The sequence below is a fragment of the Mastigoproctus giganteus genome, chromosome 3 (assembly GCF_048544385.1).
Source record: "Mastigoproctus giganteus isolate SK-2022 chromosome 3, ASM4854438v1, whole genome shotgun sequence".
In the NCBI taxonomy this organism is placed as follows: Eukaryota; Metazoa; Arthropoda; class Arachnida; order Uropygi; family Thelyphonidae; genus Mastigoproctus; species Mastigoproctus giganteus.
The window spans coordinates 204,136,284-204,154,910 of NC_143577.1; the positions used below are offsets into that span (position 1 = coordinate 204,136,284).

General features: G+C 38.1%; 1 protein-coding gene across 2 annotated transcripts in view; it reads left to right on the forward strand.

Moving 5' to 3' along the window:
* Positions 1-18,627, forward strand: part of LOC150088616 (uncharacterized) — a 345,392-nt gene that overhangs the window by 177,688 nt on the left and 149,077 nt on the right. For both annotated transcript variants that reach the window (XM_090369593.1, XM_090369592.1), the window contains exons 10-11: positions 1,392-1,453; positions 12,367-12,446. In XM_090369593.1, the coding sequence (XP_090225719.1) occupies positions 1,392-1,453; positions 12,367-12,446 (142 nt within the window). The remainder of the gene's footprint in view (positions 1-1,391; positions 1,454-12,366; positions 12,447-18,627) is intronic.

Here is an 18,627-nt window from a genome sequence, read left to right on the forward strand (position 1 = left end):
TGTGAGTAACTAACTAAATAAAGTTACTTAGGAATTATTTTTATATGTCCCAAAATTATAGAAGTCCCTGAGTTAAATATTCATATTTTACCCAGTAACATTTGTATCTACTATTAAATCTGGTTACTCATTTTATTTAATATTGCCATTATTGATTTTCAGTTTACAGAATGCTAGTAATCAGCATAATTGTATTTTATGATAATTTTAATTATATATATATATATATGCATATTTATTTTTTGTGAAAATAGTATACATCTCTGTATTCATTTTCTCATCTTTGAGGATCCTTTGTCCCTCCAGTGAAATAGCTAAAAGTTGACCATCGAGGTTTGGGCTTATGCCCACATTAAAGACTTCATCCACAGGTTGATCTAAATTTCTTTTAAGCAAATTATGTCACTGAAAGGTGAATCTGCTATAGTTTTAAAACTCTGGCACTTTTGTCACAAAACTACTGGTTTCCTATTAGATGATGGATGGCCTCGATTAGGGAATGTATGCCAATCTGTGAATAACATATCAAAGCTAAGTGAGCAGCTAAGCAGATTTTGGAATTTTTTCTGTTCTGAATGGATGGTTACACACAACAGAGGTTATGTGTATCTAACCTTGTTATTGGACCACAGTTGCCTTACACAGCACAACAGTAAAGATTGCAGAATTATATTTCAGTATAGGCACTGAAATCATTTGAAAATTGTGCGCATTTCTATGTTGAATTTCCATCTTTGAGGATACTTTGGTCCCCCCCCCCAGTGATGTCAGCCATGAAGACTTGGGCTTGTGCTCACATTAGTGCAAACATTATAACCCAGCATTAAGTGTTGAAGATACATAACTTTTGCTATGTGTTTAACTGAGAGTTTTTCTTCCAGAAACTGACAAAACTCCCAGTTCCAAAACTGGGAGTTTTGTCAGTTTGTGGATGTTGAGCTTTGCAAGCAGTATATGAAGTGGTAAGTAAAGTTGAAGCATTGCCTTGGCTGCTCACTTAGATTTGATATATTATTTGCAGATCAGCATACATCCAGATTAATATCAAGGTAACCCATCTTCTGATGAGAGACACCAGTAATTACAATAGATATAAACAAATGGTGGATTTACATTCTGGTGATGTTATTTTGCTTAAAATTGTATTAGAACTTAGTTGACACTGTGGATTACAGTGTCGTTTGTTATGTGAGCATAAGCCCAAGCCTTGGCTGTCAACTTTCAGTCACCATTATGGAAAAGATAAAGCTTCTTAAAAGATAGAAGTTAAATGCAGTGATGTGTAGAATTTTCAAATTAATGCCTACTTTTAAATATAATCCTGCTGCCTTTACTATTGTGTTAACAAATATTTATCAAAAACTATTAGTTGTTTTTGTTTTTTTTCACAGCTGTGTATAATTTTGATACATCAGTGGTTGACATTGATGCTTTACAAGCAGTCTATGAAGTGGTAAGTAAAGTTGAAGCATTAGTAGGAACATAATTTTTTTTTTTCTTGGCATATTAATAAAAAGTAAGCTTTTTTAAACATAGTAACCCTTCAACTCAACAGACATCAATTTAATGGACTATTTTTAAAATAGACACCATCCACTGAACTAGGCTTTTTATTCGTATGGGACCCAGTGATGTTACTACTTCGGTCTGATGGTAAATACTATCAGACTTGAGGCAGTGATTGGTACTATCATTGCTACTTCACTGTTAAAGAACAGAATGGCACAAGGTTTGACACATGTGGTATCCATATGTCAGACCATTGGTCATTCTGTTCTTTATAATGGAAACAATGACAGCAATCACTGATGAAGTGGCAGCAGCATACCATGAAACCTCTGATTTCCATCTGTATATAATTTCCAACTGAAAATAAGCAAATATTTATATCTCACATAGGTTAAAAGTGCTTCATTTCTTTTTTAATTTACAGAATCAGATAAAGAAACTGAACTACTCTATGAAGCATTTTTGTTCTCTATCTTACCATGGAAGTAACTTGCTATTGGGAGGCTGTGCTAAGTCATGTTTATAGTTCTGCTACACTGGTGTGCAAACTTAAGGACCAGTCAGGTTTTCACCTGTAGTTTCTCATAGGAGTGGCCTGGATATGGGAAAAGCATACCAAAGGAACATCATGAGGTACAGAAGTGATGAAGGAAACAAGTCCAACACAACAATGGAAACAAAATGGTACAGAGGGACTTTATTCAAAAATGGCAACATAGCACTGGCTGCCATGATACAGATGCATCACTGCCAAAGATGGAACAAAGGGAAGCGGTGGTCCTCAATAGGAGATATGGCCACACCTAATGTTGATGCAGGCTTTGCACCGCCTGTCCATACTTAGAACAATGTTGTTGATAAATTCTTGCAGTAACATTGTCCATTCCTCTATCAGTGCCATCTTCAGCCGGTGAACATTTTCTGGTGGGTGTGGACGTGCCGCTAGGCGTCTCCCCAGAGCATCCCATATGTGTTCGATGGGATTTAGATCGGGGGAAATGGGCAGGCCAATCCATATGAACAATATTCTCACTTTCCAAAAGCATATCAACAGCTGCTGTGTGATGGGGTGTGGCATTATCAACCATAAACACGAACTCGGGGCCAATGGCTCCTCAGAACAGATGCACGTGGGGGAGGATTACCTCAGTACAGTAGAGTGCACCGGTTACAGTACCGCCTTCCAGTATCTGGAGTTGTGTACGTCCATCCAAGATAATGCCTGCCCAGACAAGAACACCTTGACCTCCATGTCAATCCCTTTCAGTGATGTTTGTGGTGCCTCCGTAGCCAGGTGGGCAGGAGCAGCAGTGCGTAGCGCATGCTCTTGATTAGACTGGGGTTCGAGCCCTTGACCACCAAATACAGAGGATGCGGAAAGGTCAGGAAATGACCACCGCATATCCCTGGAGCAATATGGCCTTAGTTGCTAATGCTCCTAAAAAAATAAATAAATAAAATAACAGTGCTGTTTGCGGGGTGATACCGTGTGCCAACCTCTTGCCAGATTAGTGACATCCAGAATCGCTGCTGAGACTGAATCTACTCTCAACAGTAAAGAGTACCTTACCCCATTGCGCTGCTGTCCGGTCCTTTTTTTTGGGCGCCTCCGTAGCCAGGTGGGAAGGAGCAGCAGTGCGTAGGACACGCTTCTTGATTAGACCGGGGTTCGAGCCCGTCACCACCAAATACAGAGGATGCGGAAAGGTCAAGGAATGACCACCGCATTTCCCTGAGCAATATGGCCTTAGTTGCTAATGCTCCTAAAAACCAAAACAAAACAACATCCGGTCCTTTTGTTCGATGTACCACTGTAAATGGTATCTCCGATGGGCAGGTGTTAAAGGGACACAGCGTACTGGCCATCGGGCAAACAGTCCACCTTTGTGGAGTCACATTTAGTAAACCTCGATGTCCTGTGCAGCTGGTTTGCAATGGATCCCGCTGTCTGGTATCAGTCCCTCTTGGCGCCTCCGTAGCCAGGTGGGAAGGAGCAGCAGTGCGTAGCACACGCTTCTTGATTAGACCGGGGTTCGAGCCCGTCACCACCAAATACGGAGGATGCGGAAAGGTCATTCAGGGAATGACCACCGCATATCCCGGAGCAATATGGCCTTAGTTGCTAATGCTCCTAAAAACCAAATAACAACAACAATCAGTCCCTCTTGGCCTGGGGTCATCATTGGGCATTGTTTTTCGTGGATGACCACGACTGGTCCTTCGAACAGCGTGCCTGTCGTTCTGAAGGTCGACCACGCACGTGAGACGATGCTATGGGCGATACCGAACTCTGAAGCCACGCTCCTTGCACTTCAACCTTCCTTGAGCTTCCCAATTATTTGACCCTGGGTAAAGTCATCCAGATGTTGTCTATTGGCCATTTTGTTGTCTGTAGCACTGTATGAAACCAATCAAATGTCTGTAACAATCGTGCTCACCATTCGGAAATTTGCACTTAACTGCTGCTTTTATCTGTTTATGTGAGCCCTCTCATCACAATTCAAATTTTTGCATGTGCACTAGCTTTCTACTGAACGGCCACAGTTATGCAAATTGCCACAGGCTGTTTTGTTTGATTTTGTGGTTGTAACCTTTAGAAATAGTGTTGGTCCTTAAGTTTTGCACACCAGTGTGTTATGAATAAATGGTAATTAAAATCAATTCATATATCCTGTGCCCTTTTCAAGATTCACATCTTAGAGAGTGCAAGGATGCCAGAATTTTCCATGTTATCACCTTCTATCAGCCTACCAAGTATGTCAGATATCAGTAGAGCACCATCTGAACCTCCAGCAGAAGTAATTAAGAACTTTTCAAATTATGAATAAGCTTTAGTCAGGTTTCTACTATTACTGTACAACATATCAAAATTTCAAGCTCTTCTACTCCTCCACAACTGCTAAGTGCAGTAAAATACAGTATTACAGTATGTAATGATTTTTATTTCATAGTACAGAACTTTTTCCATAATAATCTAGCAACATTTAAGGATACTAAAGAGTATACAGTGATCCTTATGGATTATAATGACTTAAAACTTAAACAAAATTATGACAGACTTAATCAGGAAATAGAAAGGCATGCTGATAAAATGTTGCAAGAAGGGATGAAATGTTCGTGTGTCTTCAATTTTGCCCGAACGTGATAGGAGGGAATATATGAATATACAGTTTGTGGATTAATTGGACTCAAGAGACTCTGCAAGATGTATGGGGATAAATTTTTCTCAGCAAGTCATCCCTAATTAATAGAATAAATTTTGTTTTTTAAAGATGGAATCTGTTTGAAAAGAGGAGACACAAGAGGTTTTTGCTGATATCATTCAGGAGGCTTTAAGAGTTCAGGGAAGCTGTTAATTTGGGGTGGGGGGAGATCCATAGGAATGACACAGGTTAGTGACATTGGCCAAAATCACACTTGCACCTTCCATGTGAGTACTTATGTGACCTGTAATTATCTCACGCACAGAAAGGACTGGGGGGGGGTATTTTTCTTTTAAATTATATTAATTTTTATAATTTGTAATAGTTTATTTAAACAAACTTCTACTCTATCTCCATATCTTTATCCCCACATTCTGCAATCTGGCTTGTGTACCCCAAGTATTCCACAGAAGATCTCAGGATCGATTGTGTACTTAATTTTTTTTTGTATGGACTCCTAAGGAATGTTGCATTAAGCAATATTCGCCCTACAGGCTAGGCTTGTGTGTTCAGATTTACTAATAACTCCATTGTAGACTAACTAAAATCCTTTATTACATATATACAAAATATATATATAAAAAAAATTACATGCATTGGGTCATCTGTTTCAAAACACATTATGCATATGAATATATATATATGTAGATACATCATCTAACATTTCTTCCATTGGGTCTTGAAGCTACAGGATACTGGTTTATAACATAGTAAGAACAGGATTATTATAGAATTACTTAGTTATATATCTATTCTTACTACTGAGTTCTTCAATAGTTTTACTTACTAGACAACAGAATGCTTAAACAGGGTTCCTTTTCTTCCCTTGTTTCCCCATCAAACTCAATTTTACGATTTCTGTTTCTCCTTTCTCTCTTGTACCCACACTGGTTAGAGAGTTACATTCTTTGATTCGGGTTAGAGAGTTTGGTTAGAGAGTTACATTCTTTGAACAATAAATGAAAGACATACTTTCGGCTTTACGGAAACAAAAATTATAAATATTCAACACAACTACTACAAACTACTCATTGCAGAAACCTTAGAGATGAAACTACATGAAACTTCAATCAATATCCGTAGGCCATTCCTATTGTCCGACGATTGGTCACTTATACGCATGCGTGAAGAACAAATACTACAACATAAGGAAAGAAAAAAAGTTTCGGATTAATTGTGAGTAACTCTCTTCCTGTGAACATGATGCCCCGAAAAGTTCTAGTCCAACTTAAGGAATGTAGAGAATAACCCCAACCCCTACCCCCACCCCCGCCCCTTACCCAATTATTAGACCCCTAAATTTAACTCAAAATTCCAGCCACAGGACCAAAATGTAAAATCGATCCTTAATTATTAGCCCGTTTAGACCTCCAAAATCTAACTTTATGACAATGTTTTGCAAAATTGACATCGCCTTCCCCATGAAGTATTAGCGAGTTGGACAAGGAGAGTTGGAAAAGAAGCTTCCTATATCAAAAAATAAAGGTAAGCCCTGTTGATTCATAATAATAATTCTTTGATTCATCACATCATGTTCACCCCTCCTTTTTTCACACTCTAACAGGAGCTAAATATTTCTGTAATAACTGAGAGCAAAGTGGAGGAGAAAGTGTTTTAGTTAAACATAAGAAAGGCACCTTGGGTGGATGGGATCTATCCATTTTTATTAATGGAGGCAGCAAAGGAAGTAAGCAAACCCTAGCCATAATTATGAGAGCATCCTTGGATTCAGAGAAGGTCCCCACAGACTGGAGATGTGCAAATGTATCCCCAGTTCACAAAGTAGGATCAAAGGGTGACACAAGTAATTACACACCTGTTCGTTTAACTTCTGTTCTGGAGAAGATAATGGAGTCACTAGTTAAAGAATCATTGCAGGATCATCTGACAAGACAGCAGTTATAATTCAGACACAGCATGGATTTGTTAAGGGGAAGTCTTGTCTGACCAATTTGATTGGATATTATGACCTGGTCACAGAGGAACTGGATGCAAAAAATAATTTTGATATATACTTGAATTTCAGGAAAGATTTTGATGCTGTTGCACATGAAAGATTGCTATATAATTGGAACAGTATGGCATTAAGGGTAAGTTGCTGCTATGGATAAAGGGATGGTTTAGTGGGAGAAGGCAATGATAATCAATGGACACTGCTCTTCATGGAGTACCCAGGGTTTGATGCCGGGTCCATTGTTGTTTTCTGTATTTATTAATGATATTGATGAAGGTATATCAGGTTTAATGTCCAAGTTTGCAGACAATACAAAGATTGGCAGGGTTGTTAATGACAGTAATGGCAGCATACTACTGCAACAGGATCAAAAAAAGTTGGACAGATTGGCTGAGAAGTGGCAACTGAAGTTTAACATTGACAAATGCAAAATACTGCATATGTGTCCCCAAAGTAACGTACCAATTGTGTGGTGCTACACTCAGGGTAGTGAAGAATGAAAAAGACCTGGTGTGAATTGTGCAGTCAGATGTGAAGTTATCTGAGCAGTGCAGGCAGGCTGTCAGACTGGCTAATGGGGGTCTTGTCAGTGGTATACAGGATGTTTGCTAGCAGGGATAAGAAGGTGATTATATCCTTGTATAAGGCAATGGTCAGGCAAAACCTTGAGTCCTGCATACAGATCTGGAGGCCTCATTTTAGGAAGGATGTAGAGCTGCTGGAATGAGTACAGAGAAGGGCAACGAGATTGTTCTCCTCACCAAAGTGTTGCTTAGGTTGCTTAAGTTCGGCAAATTGCAGTGTCTTGAGACTAGGCACCTACAAGGTGATGTGGTCGAGGTGTATAAGGCCTTGAGCAAGCTGATGAGATTCTTCTTCTTGCTCAGATTATGCACTTGAGGAGGCATAAATTTAAATTGAGGAAAGACAGTGAGTGGTTGATTGCTGGAACAAACTTCCATCTGTCCTTGTGTAAGATGATAGCTTGAAGAAATTTAAGGAAGACTGGACAAACATTTGGAGAAAATGGATAGGTGAAATGGGAAGGGGTTTTTCTTTTCTTTTTTTTTTTTTTTTTTGGCTGATGCTGTGCAAGCTTGCTTTCTTGCATCATTTGCCACTACTAGTGCTGTTTCTTGTAATCTGTCTATCTTGTGAACTCCTCTGACCGTTTGGTCGTCCCCGAGTATAAACAGAAAAATTTATTTTTATTTTAATGCTAGTGATAATATGCAAGTAAAATAATTAGCAAAACCTACTGTCTGTTTCTATGAACCCTAGTTTTACATTATCCTAAATATAATGGGGAATATTTAAATAATATATTAACAAGATGTTAGATAAATATTAACATTAGAGGCATTAGCATTAGTAGAGGCATATGATGCAAGAAAGCAAGCTTATGCAGCAGTGGCCAAAGATAAAAAAAAAAAAAAAAAAAACACTTCCATTTCACCCCTCCGTTCGTTAGAAATACCTGTCCAACTGAGCCTTAAATTTATTTAGGCTATCAACTTCCACAACAAGGGATGGAAGTCTGTTCCACCAACCAACTACCCGCTGGCTAAAGGCAAATTTCCGCACATCTATCTTTCCTCAATTTGAATTTATGCCCTCTCAAGTGATTATTCTGAGCAAGAGGAAGAATCCCATCAGCATTGAGCATGCTCAAACCATTCAAGGTTTTATACACCTCTTTCAGATCACGTCGCCGGTGCCTAGTCTCCAGACACTGTAATTTGCAAAACTTAAGCCTTTCTTCATAAGAGCAACCCTTTGTTCCATTCACTAATCTTGTTGCCCTTCTCTGTACTCGTTCCAGCAGCTCTTGAAATGAGGCCTCCAGACCTGTATACAGTACTCAAGGTGTGGCCTGACCATTGCCTTATACAAGGGAATAATCACCTCCTTATCCCTGTTAGAAAAATTCCTGTATATCACTGACAAGGCACCATGAGCTACTCTTGCAGCCCGTCTGCACTTCTCAGAGAACTTCATATCTGCCTGCACAATTACCCCCAGGTCCTTTTCATTCTCTGCCACTGCCAGTGTAGTACCACAGAGTTGATACGTTGCTCTGGGGTTACTGTTTCCCATATGTAGCACTTTACATTTGTCAATGTTAAACTTCATTTGCCACCGCTCAGCCCATCTGCTCAACCTTTCTAGATCCTGTTGCAGCAGCATAGCATCAGTAGTGTCCTTAACAACCCTGCCAACCTTTGTATCGTCTGTAAACTTGGACATTAAGCTTGTATACCATCAACATCAAAACTATATATAAAGTTTTGCTGCAGACCGGTATAAAGGGACCATTGGTTCTAGAATGGATACTGATTTGCAGCAAAAATTGATACCTTCCTATCATTAAGACAGTCGTGCCCCCATATCCGCTGATTCGTTATCTGCTGATTCAGTTACCGGCAGTTAACCATGGTAAAAAAAACAAAAAAACTTAACACTTACTATTCGCGTCTCCAATACGATGCTTCCCTTTATTTTTTTACAATGGTGCGTATGGTTTCGTCACCAACATTATAATGGTTCTTTAGAGATTTAAAGGATGCACCATTTTCAAACTTTTGAATAATTTCAAGTTTTTGTTTAATTTGAAAGCACAATTCTTGCATTTGCCCATCATTTTCGTGATTTCTAAACAAAAAAAATAATAATAATAATAATAAAAAATAAATAAAAAATAGTTACTATAAAAAAAAAAAAGAAAATTCTGACATCCCTGACATAAATAACAAAACAAAATTTGTCCTTTTCTAGTGCGACAAAACACAACAATCGATGTGACGCACTAAAATCAAAGTAAACATTCGGTCTCTCTCTCTTTTTTTTTTTTTCCTTCATCTTTTTTATGTTTTGAGTGGTAGGTGTGAAGACAGCAGCGGTTGCAAGATAATAGGCACTAATCTCCGAATGATGACTTACAGCGCCGGTTCTTGTCGCTTATTTACAACTTGCAAAATATCTCTTTATACCTATTCTAGTTATTACTTGAATTTTGATTTCTGATTGATTTCTTTTTTATTATTATTTTTTTTTTATTTGGAATCTTGAAGTGTTCCGGTTAATCCAATCCTGGTAAATCGAGAGTCTGCTGTACTTTATTATATTATTACCATATTTAATGTTGGTAGTGTCTTACTGTGTGTTTAATTTATCAATTAAACTTTATTGTATGTATAAGAAAATAAATGGGGTCAACAGGTATTTGCTTTATATCTGTGGTTTCAGCCATCCACGGTAGGTCTTGGGGAATATCCCCCGTGGATACGGAGGTCTTACTGTATTTATCTCACATTTTATTAATATACTGTATTTAGATACTACCCATTATATTTTAAGATCATGTAAAACTGGTATGGGGGTTCATAGAAACAGAAAGCAATTTTTGATAATTATTTTACTTTGTACATTGATAGGTGTCGATCCCCACACAGGCAATAATTAGTATTTTATTTAATGTTTATGTTATCTTATTTAGTATCTCATTTTATTCTTTTATTCTGTTTTATATAATAACCTTTTCAATTCTCGGCCTAACTAATATCATTATACAGCTTATTTTTGTGTAATATAGCATTAACTTCGTATGTTTCTATTAGTTACTGGATGGTTGATAATATTTGGGTATATGAATTTAGGACACGATAGTATTCTGATAAAATTGCACAAATATGTATAGTGATCATGTAATGTTTAATTACACATTGATATTAGGGATCATTAGCAGGAAGTTTTTATGATAGTTATTAATATATGAATTTATTTGTTAATATACAGGGTTGTTAAAATTAAAGTAGTCCTATGTAGAGGGTTCTGGAGCGAGTTCTAATGCTCATACTGAAGAGAAATTTGGACAACAGGTACAATAAAGAATGCACTCTGCCATTTATTGGGAAAAAAAAAATTAGTTACAAAATTTGTCACTATATGGCGCTGTGGTGATACAAATCACTTGGACAGCGCTGCAATTGTTCAATGTGTTCCATTGGAAGAACAGCATTTTCTACAGTAGAACATAACATGTCAACTGGAATAGCCAGCACATGACATCTAATGCTGTCCTTCAGATCTGCCAGAGTTTGACATCCTTCCTGTTACACCTAGTTCTTCAAAAATCCCACAACCAGAAGCCGTATGGGGTGAGGTCCAGTGATCGGGGTTGCCAAGATGTCTGGAAACAAAGGCTGATGACCCATTCATCTGTAAAGTGTTGCCTTAGCAACCTTTGAACACAATGGTGGATGTGGGGTGGTGCACGAATATGGTATCCTGAACATCTTGCACGAATATGGTATCCTGAAGGCACCCACATTGTTGCAGCTCTGGTATTGCGAAATTTGCCAACATTTCATAATATTACTGTCCAGTGACGGAACAGGTGCGGGATCCAGTCGGTGTTACCTATTCAAAAAAAATATGGCCCAATCATGTATGTGGTCGTAAATCCATACCACACTGTCAGTTTTGGAGAATGCAATGGAACCTCTTGGATAACTTGAGGGTTTTCTGTTGCCCAAATGCAGCAGAAATCCATTTAAGCAGGAGTGAGCTTTATCACTCCAAAGAATGTTTCATGGCCAAGTAATATCCACTGTCATTCATGCCGCAAATTGAAGTGCGTATGTGAAAAGAATATCTGCATCACCATGCTTTAGCATATGCATCTTGTAAGGATAGTACCACAACACCTGACACATTACTAGCCTTACAGTGGAATACGGCATGTCCACTTCATGAGAAACAGCTGGCACACTTGCGCTACCACACATGGAGATTGACTTGATAAATCCACAGCAGCCATAGCCACATCTTCGACACAAGAGGAGTCCACTCGTTTTCGACCTCTACCTGGTTGAACGCCAAGATGCCCTGTCGCTTCAAATTTCTCAATCATTTGGCAGAGCACAACCAGTCATAGGTCCACATCTAATGCGCTTCTGACGCTGGAATTCTCTGATAGCTGTGGCTGCATTGTTACTGTTCTGATAGTAATAGCACCTTTTCCTGCAACGTTGTTGGCGTTGCTGCTGTAGTGCAGGCAGACATCTACTGTATGAATTTGAAGAGATTGCTTTGCTTTTATACAGTACAGTACAGCTGAGCAGTGGCGCTGTGGCAATAACTTACGATTATACAAATAACTTACATTATTTGCATAATGTATTTGTGTAACTAAGATAGTTATATGCCATACAGTGACAAATTTTGTAACTAATTTTTTTTTTGCAATAAATGGCAAGCGCATTCTTTATTGTACTTGTTGTCCAAATTTCGCTTCAGTACGAGCCTTAGAACTCATTCCAGAGCACTCTACATAGGGATACTTTAATTTTAACAACCCTGTATATTTATATACAATAAATTGTAAATATATTTGTCATTTTATATTTCTAATACTAAATGTGCCTTAATTCAAGTTTAAATTTTATACTCAGCCTGTAGTGATTTGGGACTATTTTTAGTGCTTCTGAAGTTGACTTGTATGCCGGAAGGTACTGTTTTTTTTTTTTTTTTTTTATATTTATTTATTTTTGGCTGATTCAGCAAAAGACAGTGGCTTCCTTGCACCCTATGGCTGATACCAATACTGATACTTGTGACTACTTTATTTTATTACTTTTTGAAGATTAGAAATTGATCTTTGTCATTTAAATTCATTTTATAATTATTTTTCATTTTCAGAGACCTACATTAGAAGAGCTTGAGATGATTAAAACCCACCTTTCTACCAAACCTGATGTTTCTTTAGATAAACCCGAACAGTATGTTTTGTATTTTATTTTTCGCTACAAAATTTAAATGATTTCCTATAAAACATTATTGTGCAATTAGGAAGTAGCCTCATTTTGTATGTAGCAATGATCACACCAGGTTTGCTACTTAATGTGTTAACCTCATATTTGTTGGAGGCATCCACAATTTACCTCAGTATTGCACTACTCTAAATAAAAAGCACTGCTCAAGTGGTTATCTGTACATGTCATTACCCATACTGTAGTTTTAATTTTGGGAATAAAAAAGAATTCGGTATTAAAAAAAAAGGCTTCTGATAGACAGTAGAAGAAAACAATTTGAAGAGGGGGAAAGAGAGATGGACATGAGTTGTTGATTTCTGGAACCAGTGAGTTATTGATTGCTGGAACAAGTTGCCTTTACAGTTGAAGCCGACATTAAATAAATTCAAAGGTCAACTGGTCAAATTAGGAGGGAAGTGCACAATTTTTATTTTCCTGTTTACTTTTTTTTTTTTTTTTTGTGCCAGTGCAGTTTCCTTCCAGTGCAAGGAAGCTTGTAGTTTCCTTGCACTATATGGCGAATACTATTAGTAGTGGTAAATGATGCAAGAAACAAGCTTATACAGCATCGGCAAAAAAAAAAAAAAAAAGTCCCTTACCTTTCACCTATTCATTCCTGCCACAGTGGTGCATGGTCTCTAGATGCTGCAGTTACAGAACTGAAGCCTTTCATGGCATGAGCATCCCTTTGGCCTAGCCAGGTGGGTAAAGTGCCTGCCTGGCAACCCATAGGTCGCGGGTTCGAATCCCGCCTCTGGCTTGGATCAGAGTAAAAAATGCAAAAAAAAAACTTTGGGAGGTGCATTATGGCCACAGGTGCCAATGTGCCAACAACTAACAAAAAGAAAGAAAGCATCCCTTTGTTCCCCTCACCAATCTTGTTGCCCTTCTCTATACCCTTTCCAGAAGCTCTACATCATTCCAAAAATGAGACCTCCAGATCTGTATGCTCTAGTTCTTCCTTGAATTTATTAAGCTATTCAGTTCTACAATAACAGCTGGGAGTTTGTTCCAGCAATCAACCATCCACTGGCTAAAGGAAAACTTCTATACATCTTGTGTGCAATCATCCTTCCTCAATTTGAATTTATACTACCTCGTGTAGTGTGAGCAAGATGAAGAATTCCATCAGCATTGAGCTTGCTCAATCCATTTAAAGCCTTAAACACCTCAATCAGATCATCCTGTAGGTGCAGTCTCTAGATGGTATTTGTTCCCCTTGCCAATCTTGTTGCCCTTCTCTATACCCTTTCCAGAAGCTCTACATGATTCCAAAAATGAGACCTCCAGACCTGTATGCAGCACTCAAGATTTGGCTTGACCATTGCCTTATACAATGGGATAATCACCTCCTTATCCCTGCTAGGAAAAACCCTGTATATCATTGACGAGACCCCCATGAGCTGCTCTGGCAGCCTGTCTGCACAACTCAGAAAACTTCATATCTGACTGCACAATTACCTCCAGGTCTTTTTCATTCTCCACTATTCTGTGCAGTATTACATTTGAGTGTGATACTGTGCAATTGGTACATTACTCTGGGGTTTACTGCTATCCTAGTGCAGTACCTTGCATTTGTCAATGTTAAACTTGAACTGCCATTTCTCAGCCCATAGACCTAATTTTTCTAAATCTTCTTGCAGTAGCATACTATCATTACTGTTGTTAACCACCCTGCCAATATTTGTATCATCTGCAAATTTGGACCTTAAGCCTGATATGCTTTCATCAGTATCATTAATAAATAGAGAAAACAACAATGTGCCCAGTGCCAAACTCTGAGGACTGCACTAATAACAGTCCACAAAAAGCATGTTCATTGATAACTACCCTCTGTCTTCCACTCAGCCATACTTTTATTCATAATAGTAACTTGTCCTTAATGCCATTCTGCTCCAATTTGTACAGCAGTCTTTTATGTGCAACGGTGTCAAAAGCTCTGCTGAAATCTAGGCATATGATATCAAACATCCAGTTCCTTTGTGACTGCATTATAGTATCCAAACAAATTGGTCAGAAAAGATTTCCCCTTAACAAACCCATTTTGTGTCTGAAGTACAGCTACACTCCTATCTAGATGGTCCTGCATTACTCCTTTAACCAGTGACTCCATTATTTTCTCTGGAACAGAAAGTTAAGCTAACAGGTCTGTAATTGCTCATGCCACCTTTTAATCTCTCTTTGTGAATTGGAGATATGTTTACACATCTCCAGCTTGCAGAGACTTCCCCCTGAATCCCAAGATGCTCTCATAATTATGGCTAAGAAATTGTTTACTTCCTTTGCTGCCTCCCTTAGAGACGTTGTACACGAGTGGTCTTTTGTGGCCAGATCTAACTTCAAAAAAGTGGCCAGAGAGTGGCTGAAAAGTAACCACTTAAGCAGTGTGACTCAACCTTGAAGTCATTGGTGTGTGGTCGGCCCAACTGCAAAGCATCACTCAGTCGGGTGATTTTCCATCTATCTTGCCCTGCAAGGTGGAAGAAATGTGAACACAATCAGTGAAGATTTTGCAGAATACTTTTTTATCAATGAAGGAGAAATTCCATGGTAATATACAAAAATATAAGAAATTTGGGGCTGCACTTTCCCAAAGTAACAAAGTTTTAGAGTTAAATTTAAAAAATTATAATTATGAGTTAAATTGTAGTTCTTTAAATAATTTTGTAAGTTATTAAAATTTCCTATAAAAAATCTATTCTTGAAGCCCTAGAAAACCTTTTTCTTTTGTATTATTATTTATTTATTTATTTTTATTCTAAAAATTGTTGTTGTTCTGTTGATAAAAATTATAATTACTTACCTATTTCATTTTTCTCCTTATTATTCAGTCCTTAAAATTACTGCAAAAAACTTCACCCACTTTCTCCCAGGCTTTTATCTTCTCTGTTTTATTACTATATTCTTCACACATATAGTTCCAAATAGCAGGTTGAGCTTATTTCATTAATGAAAATATCATGCTGAACAACTGTGTCAAAACGACTTTGCAAATGAGCTTGCATATGTTATGAGAAAATGTTGTGGTTGGTGATGGGGATTGGCCACTTCTCAGTGACAGAAGTTGGATAGTGGAGGGGAAAGCACCTGTGTGCAGGTTCAACGATTCCTTATGTAACAGAGTGGCAACTGCAGCCCTGCCACAAGCTGGTGACTCTAGCCACTTTTTGGCAGTCAAGTATTGCAACAAAAAGTCACTCGTGTGTGGAGGCCCTTAATATATTTGGATAGATCCATCCACCCCCAGGTGCCTTTTTTATGTTTAACTTCAACAATTTCTCTTCCACTTTCCTCTAAGTTATTATGAAATAATATAGCTTCTTGTTAAGGTTTGATAAACTTCTGGCATCCAGTTCCCTAAAGAATCCTCATGTGTGAATGTAGATGCAAAATACTTATTCAGTTTGTCAGAACCTGTGTGGGATCATCAACAGTTGAACCATTGATATAAACTGTACTGGTGTAATTCATCCCCTTCCTTCTAGTGTTTGCATTAGTAAAGAACTGAACCAATAACAATTCCAGTAGCCTTACACTACATTTACTCCTCTGGTATCCAAAGGAGTATAATTTTCTTAGTCTTTAACTGTACTAAAACCCCTGAAAAATTCATGATTGTCTTTCACCCAGTAACAAAAGAGATAATCACCTCCTTAACTACTTTAACTGAGCTTCGGAGAGGCACTTATTCTTGTTGGGCCTCAGGGCATATGGGAATCCTGGTCAATGAAATAACCACTAACGCTGGAAAATCAGCTGTTTCACCATGCAGACAAGCGAAAAATTCCGTACAAAGATAATACTTCAGAGAGAAAATGAATGTTCAAATGGCAATTAAGTTGGTAATAGCAACAAGTATTCAAAGTATCCAACCAGTCTTTGAAGCATAGCTCTCAAGCATTGGACAAAGTCACAGACAGGTCATATTAGCATTAGTAGAGGCATTTGATGCAAGAAAGCAAGCTTATGCAGCATCAGCCAAAAAAAAAAAAAAAAAAACTTCCACTTCACCCCTCTGTTCGTTCAAAATACCTGTCCAGCTGAGCCTTAACCTTATTTAGGCTATCAACTTCCACGACAAGGGATGGAAGTCTGTTCCACCAACCAACCACCCGCTGGCTAAAGGCAAATTTCCGCACGTCTATCCTACATCTGTCTTTCCTCAATTTGAATTTAAGCCCTCTCAGGTGATATTCTGAGCGAGAGGAAGAATCCCATCAGCATTGAGCATGCTCAAACCATTCAAGGCTTTATACACCTCTATCAGATCACCTCGCTGGTGCCTAGTCTCCAGACACTGTAATTTGCAAAACAAGCCTTTCTTCGTAAGAGCACCCCTTTGTTCCATTCACTAATCTTGTTGCCCTTCTCTGTACTCGTTCCAGCAGCTCTACATCCTTCTTGAAATGAGTCCTCCAGACCTGTATACAGTACTCTAGGTGTGGCCTGACCATTGCCTTATACAAGGGAATAATCACCTCCTTATCCCTGCTAGAAAAATTCCTATATATCATTGACAATACACCATGAGCTACTCTTGCAGCCCACCTTGTCTGAAAGGGGGGAAAAAATGTCATTCACTTGAATGATACCGTGCTCATCTTTTGAAAGCAGGGGATCTTCCTTGATTCACTTGAACAGTTTTTATGATCAGGCATATTCTTATTGACTGCCCAAAATATGCAAGTGAATGCCAGATTTTTTTTTTTTTTTTTTTTTTTTCCCTTCACCTGAACAATACCTCAAGTTCCAATTATGCTTACCATGCTTTTGGATAATAAAACAGATATCTTAAACATATTTACCTTCTTCAAAATTATTAATATATGCCATCTTTCGCTAGGAAATCTAAAGCTAGGTTCTGATACCCATCTTGTAAATTTACCTCTATCCATAATCTGTCTAAACCACTGATAACACACAATAACAATAGATATTGGTGTATCATAAAATTCTCAAGGAAACAAATAATTTCAATACTGTATAACCTAATTTTAAATAAACTTCACTTTCTTCTGGATATAAAACCCTGCATCTCATCCGTGTACATAAGTGTACTATTATATAATGTCGGTGTAAATTAACCATAGTTTAACTACAAACGTAGTGTAACGGCATCATTTAGATTTTATCTCATATTGTGGCTACCTTCACAATGAGACACCAGGTATTGCACTACTTCAAATAAATGCTTCTCTAGTAGAGAAGACTACTGTTATTTATTCTCAGTGGACACCCAGACGCGTTTCGGAGCTTGTTGGCTCACTCATCAGTGGGCGGGCAGGTACCCTGGTAATGCAGACATGCCATCACGTTTGCGAAGTTAATTCCACAATATGAGAGATGCCAAATGGTGATGATGATAATATTTTGAAGACTAAATGCTCAAGGCATAAACTTATGGGTAAACTATGGTGTATTTATACCGATATTATATACAGTGGAACCCCTATATTCGTCATTAATCCATTCCTGAGGGACCGATGAATACTGAATCAGACGAATATAGAATCAATTTTTCCATAGGAATTAACTAAAATTGGAATAATCCGTTCCCAGCCCCAAATCTGATACATAAATAAATAAAAATGTAACCAGAACTTTACCATTTATCTTTACTGAGGAGTGATGATGGCAGAAGCTGAAAAGGAGGAAAGGAATTATGTATTGTTTAGAAGGGGTGAGGGGTCACCTTCCATTAAAACATCAAGTACTGTAACTCCAATTCTGGTGATCGATGTCGTTTTTTGTCCCTTTCCCGACAATTCGCTAGCACTTGATTTAGCAAAGAACTTGTCCAATGTTGTCTGTTTTTTATAATTTTCCGAAAATAGCCAATCACATTATCATTGAATGAATTTATATTTTGATTAACTATGGCAATGTTTGGGTGCCAGTTAAATAAATTTTCTGTTTATACTCCGGGATGACCAAACGGTCAAAGGAGTTCACGAGGTAGACAGAATACAAGAAACAGCACCGTATTTAGCAGTCACGGGCTTGAACCCCGGTCACTCAAGGCACATGTACTTATGCACCCGTGTGTATGACCACTCGGTTACGGCGGCCAATAACACTTCTCAACAGTACTCTGCGTTTTGGCCCAATTGTACAGCATTTCCTTAATGTCAGCAGTTGAGTTGCTGCT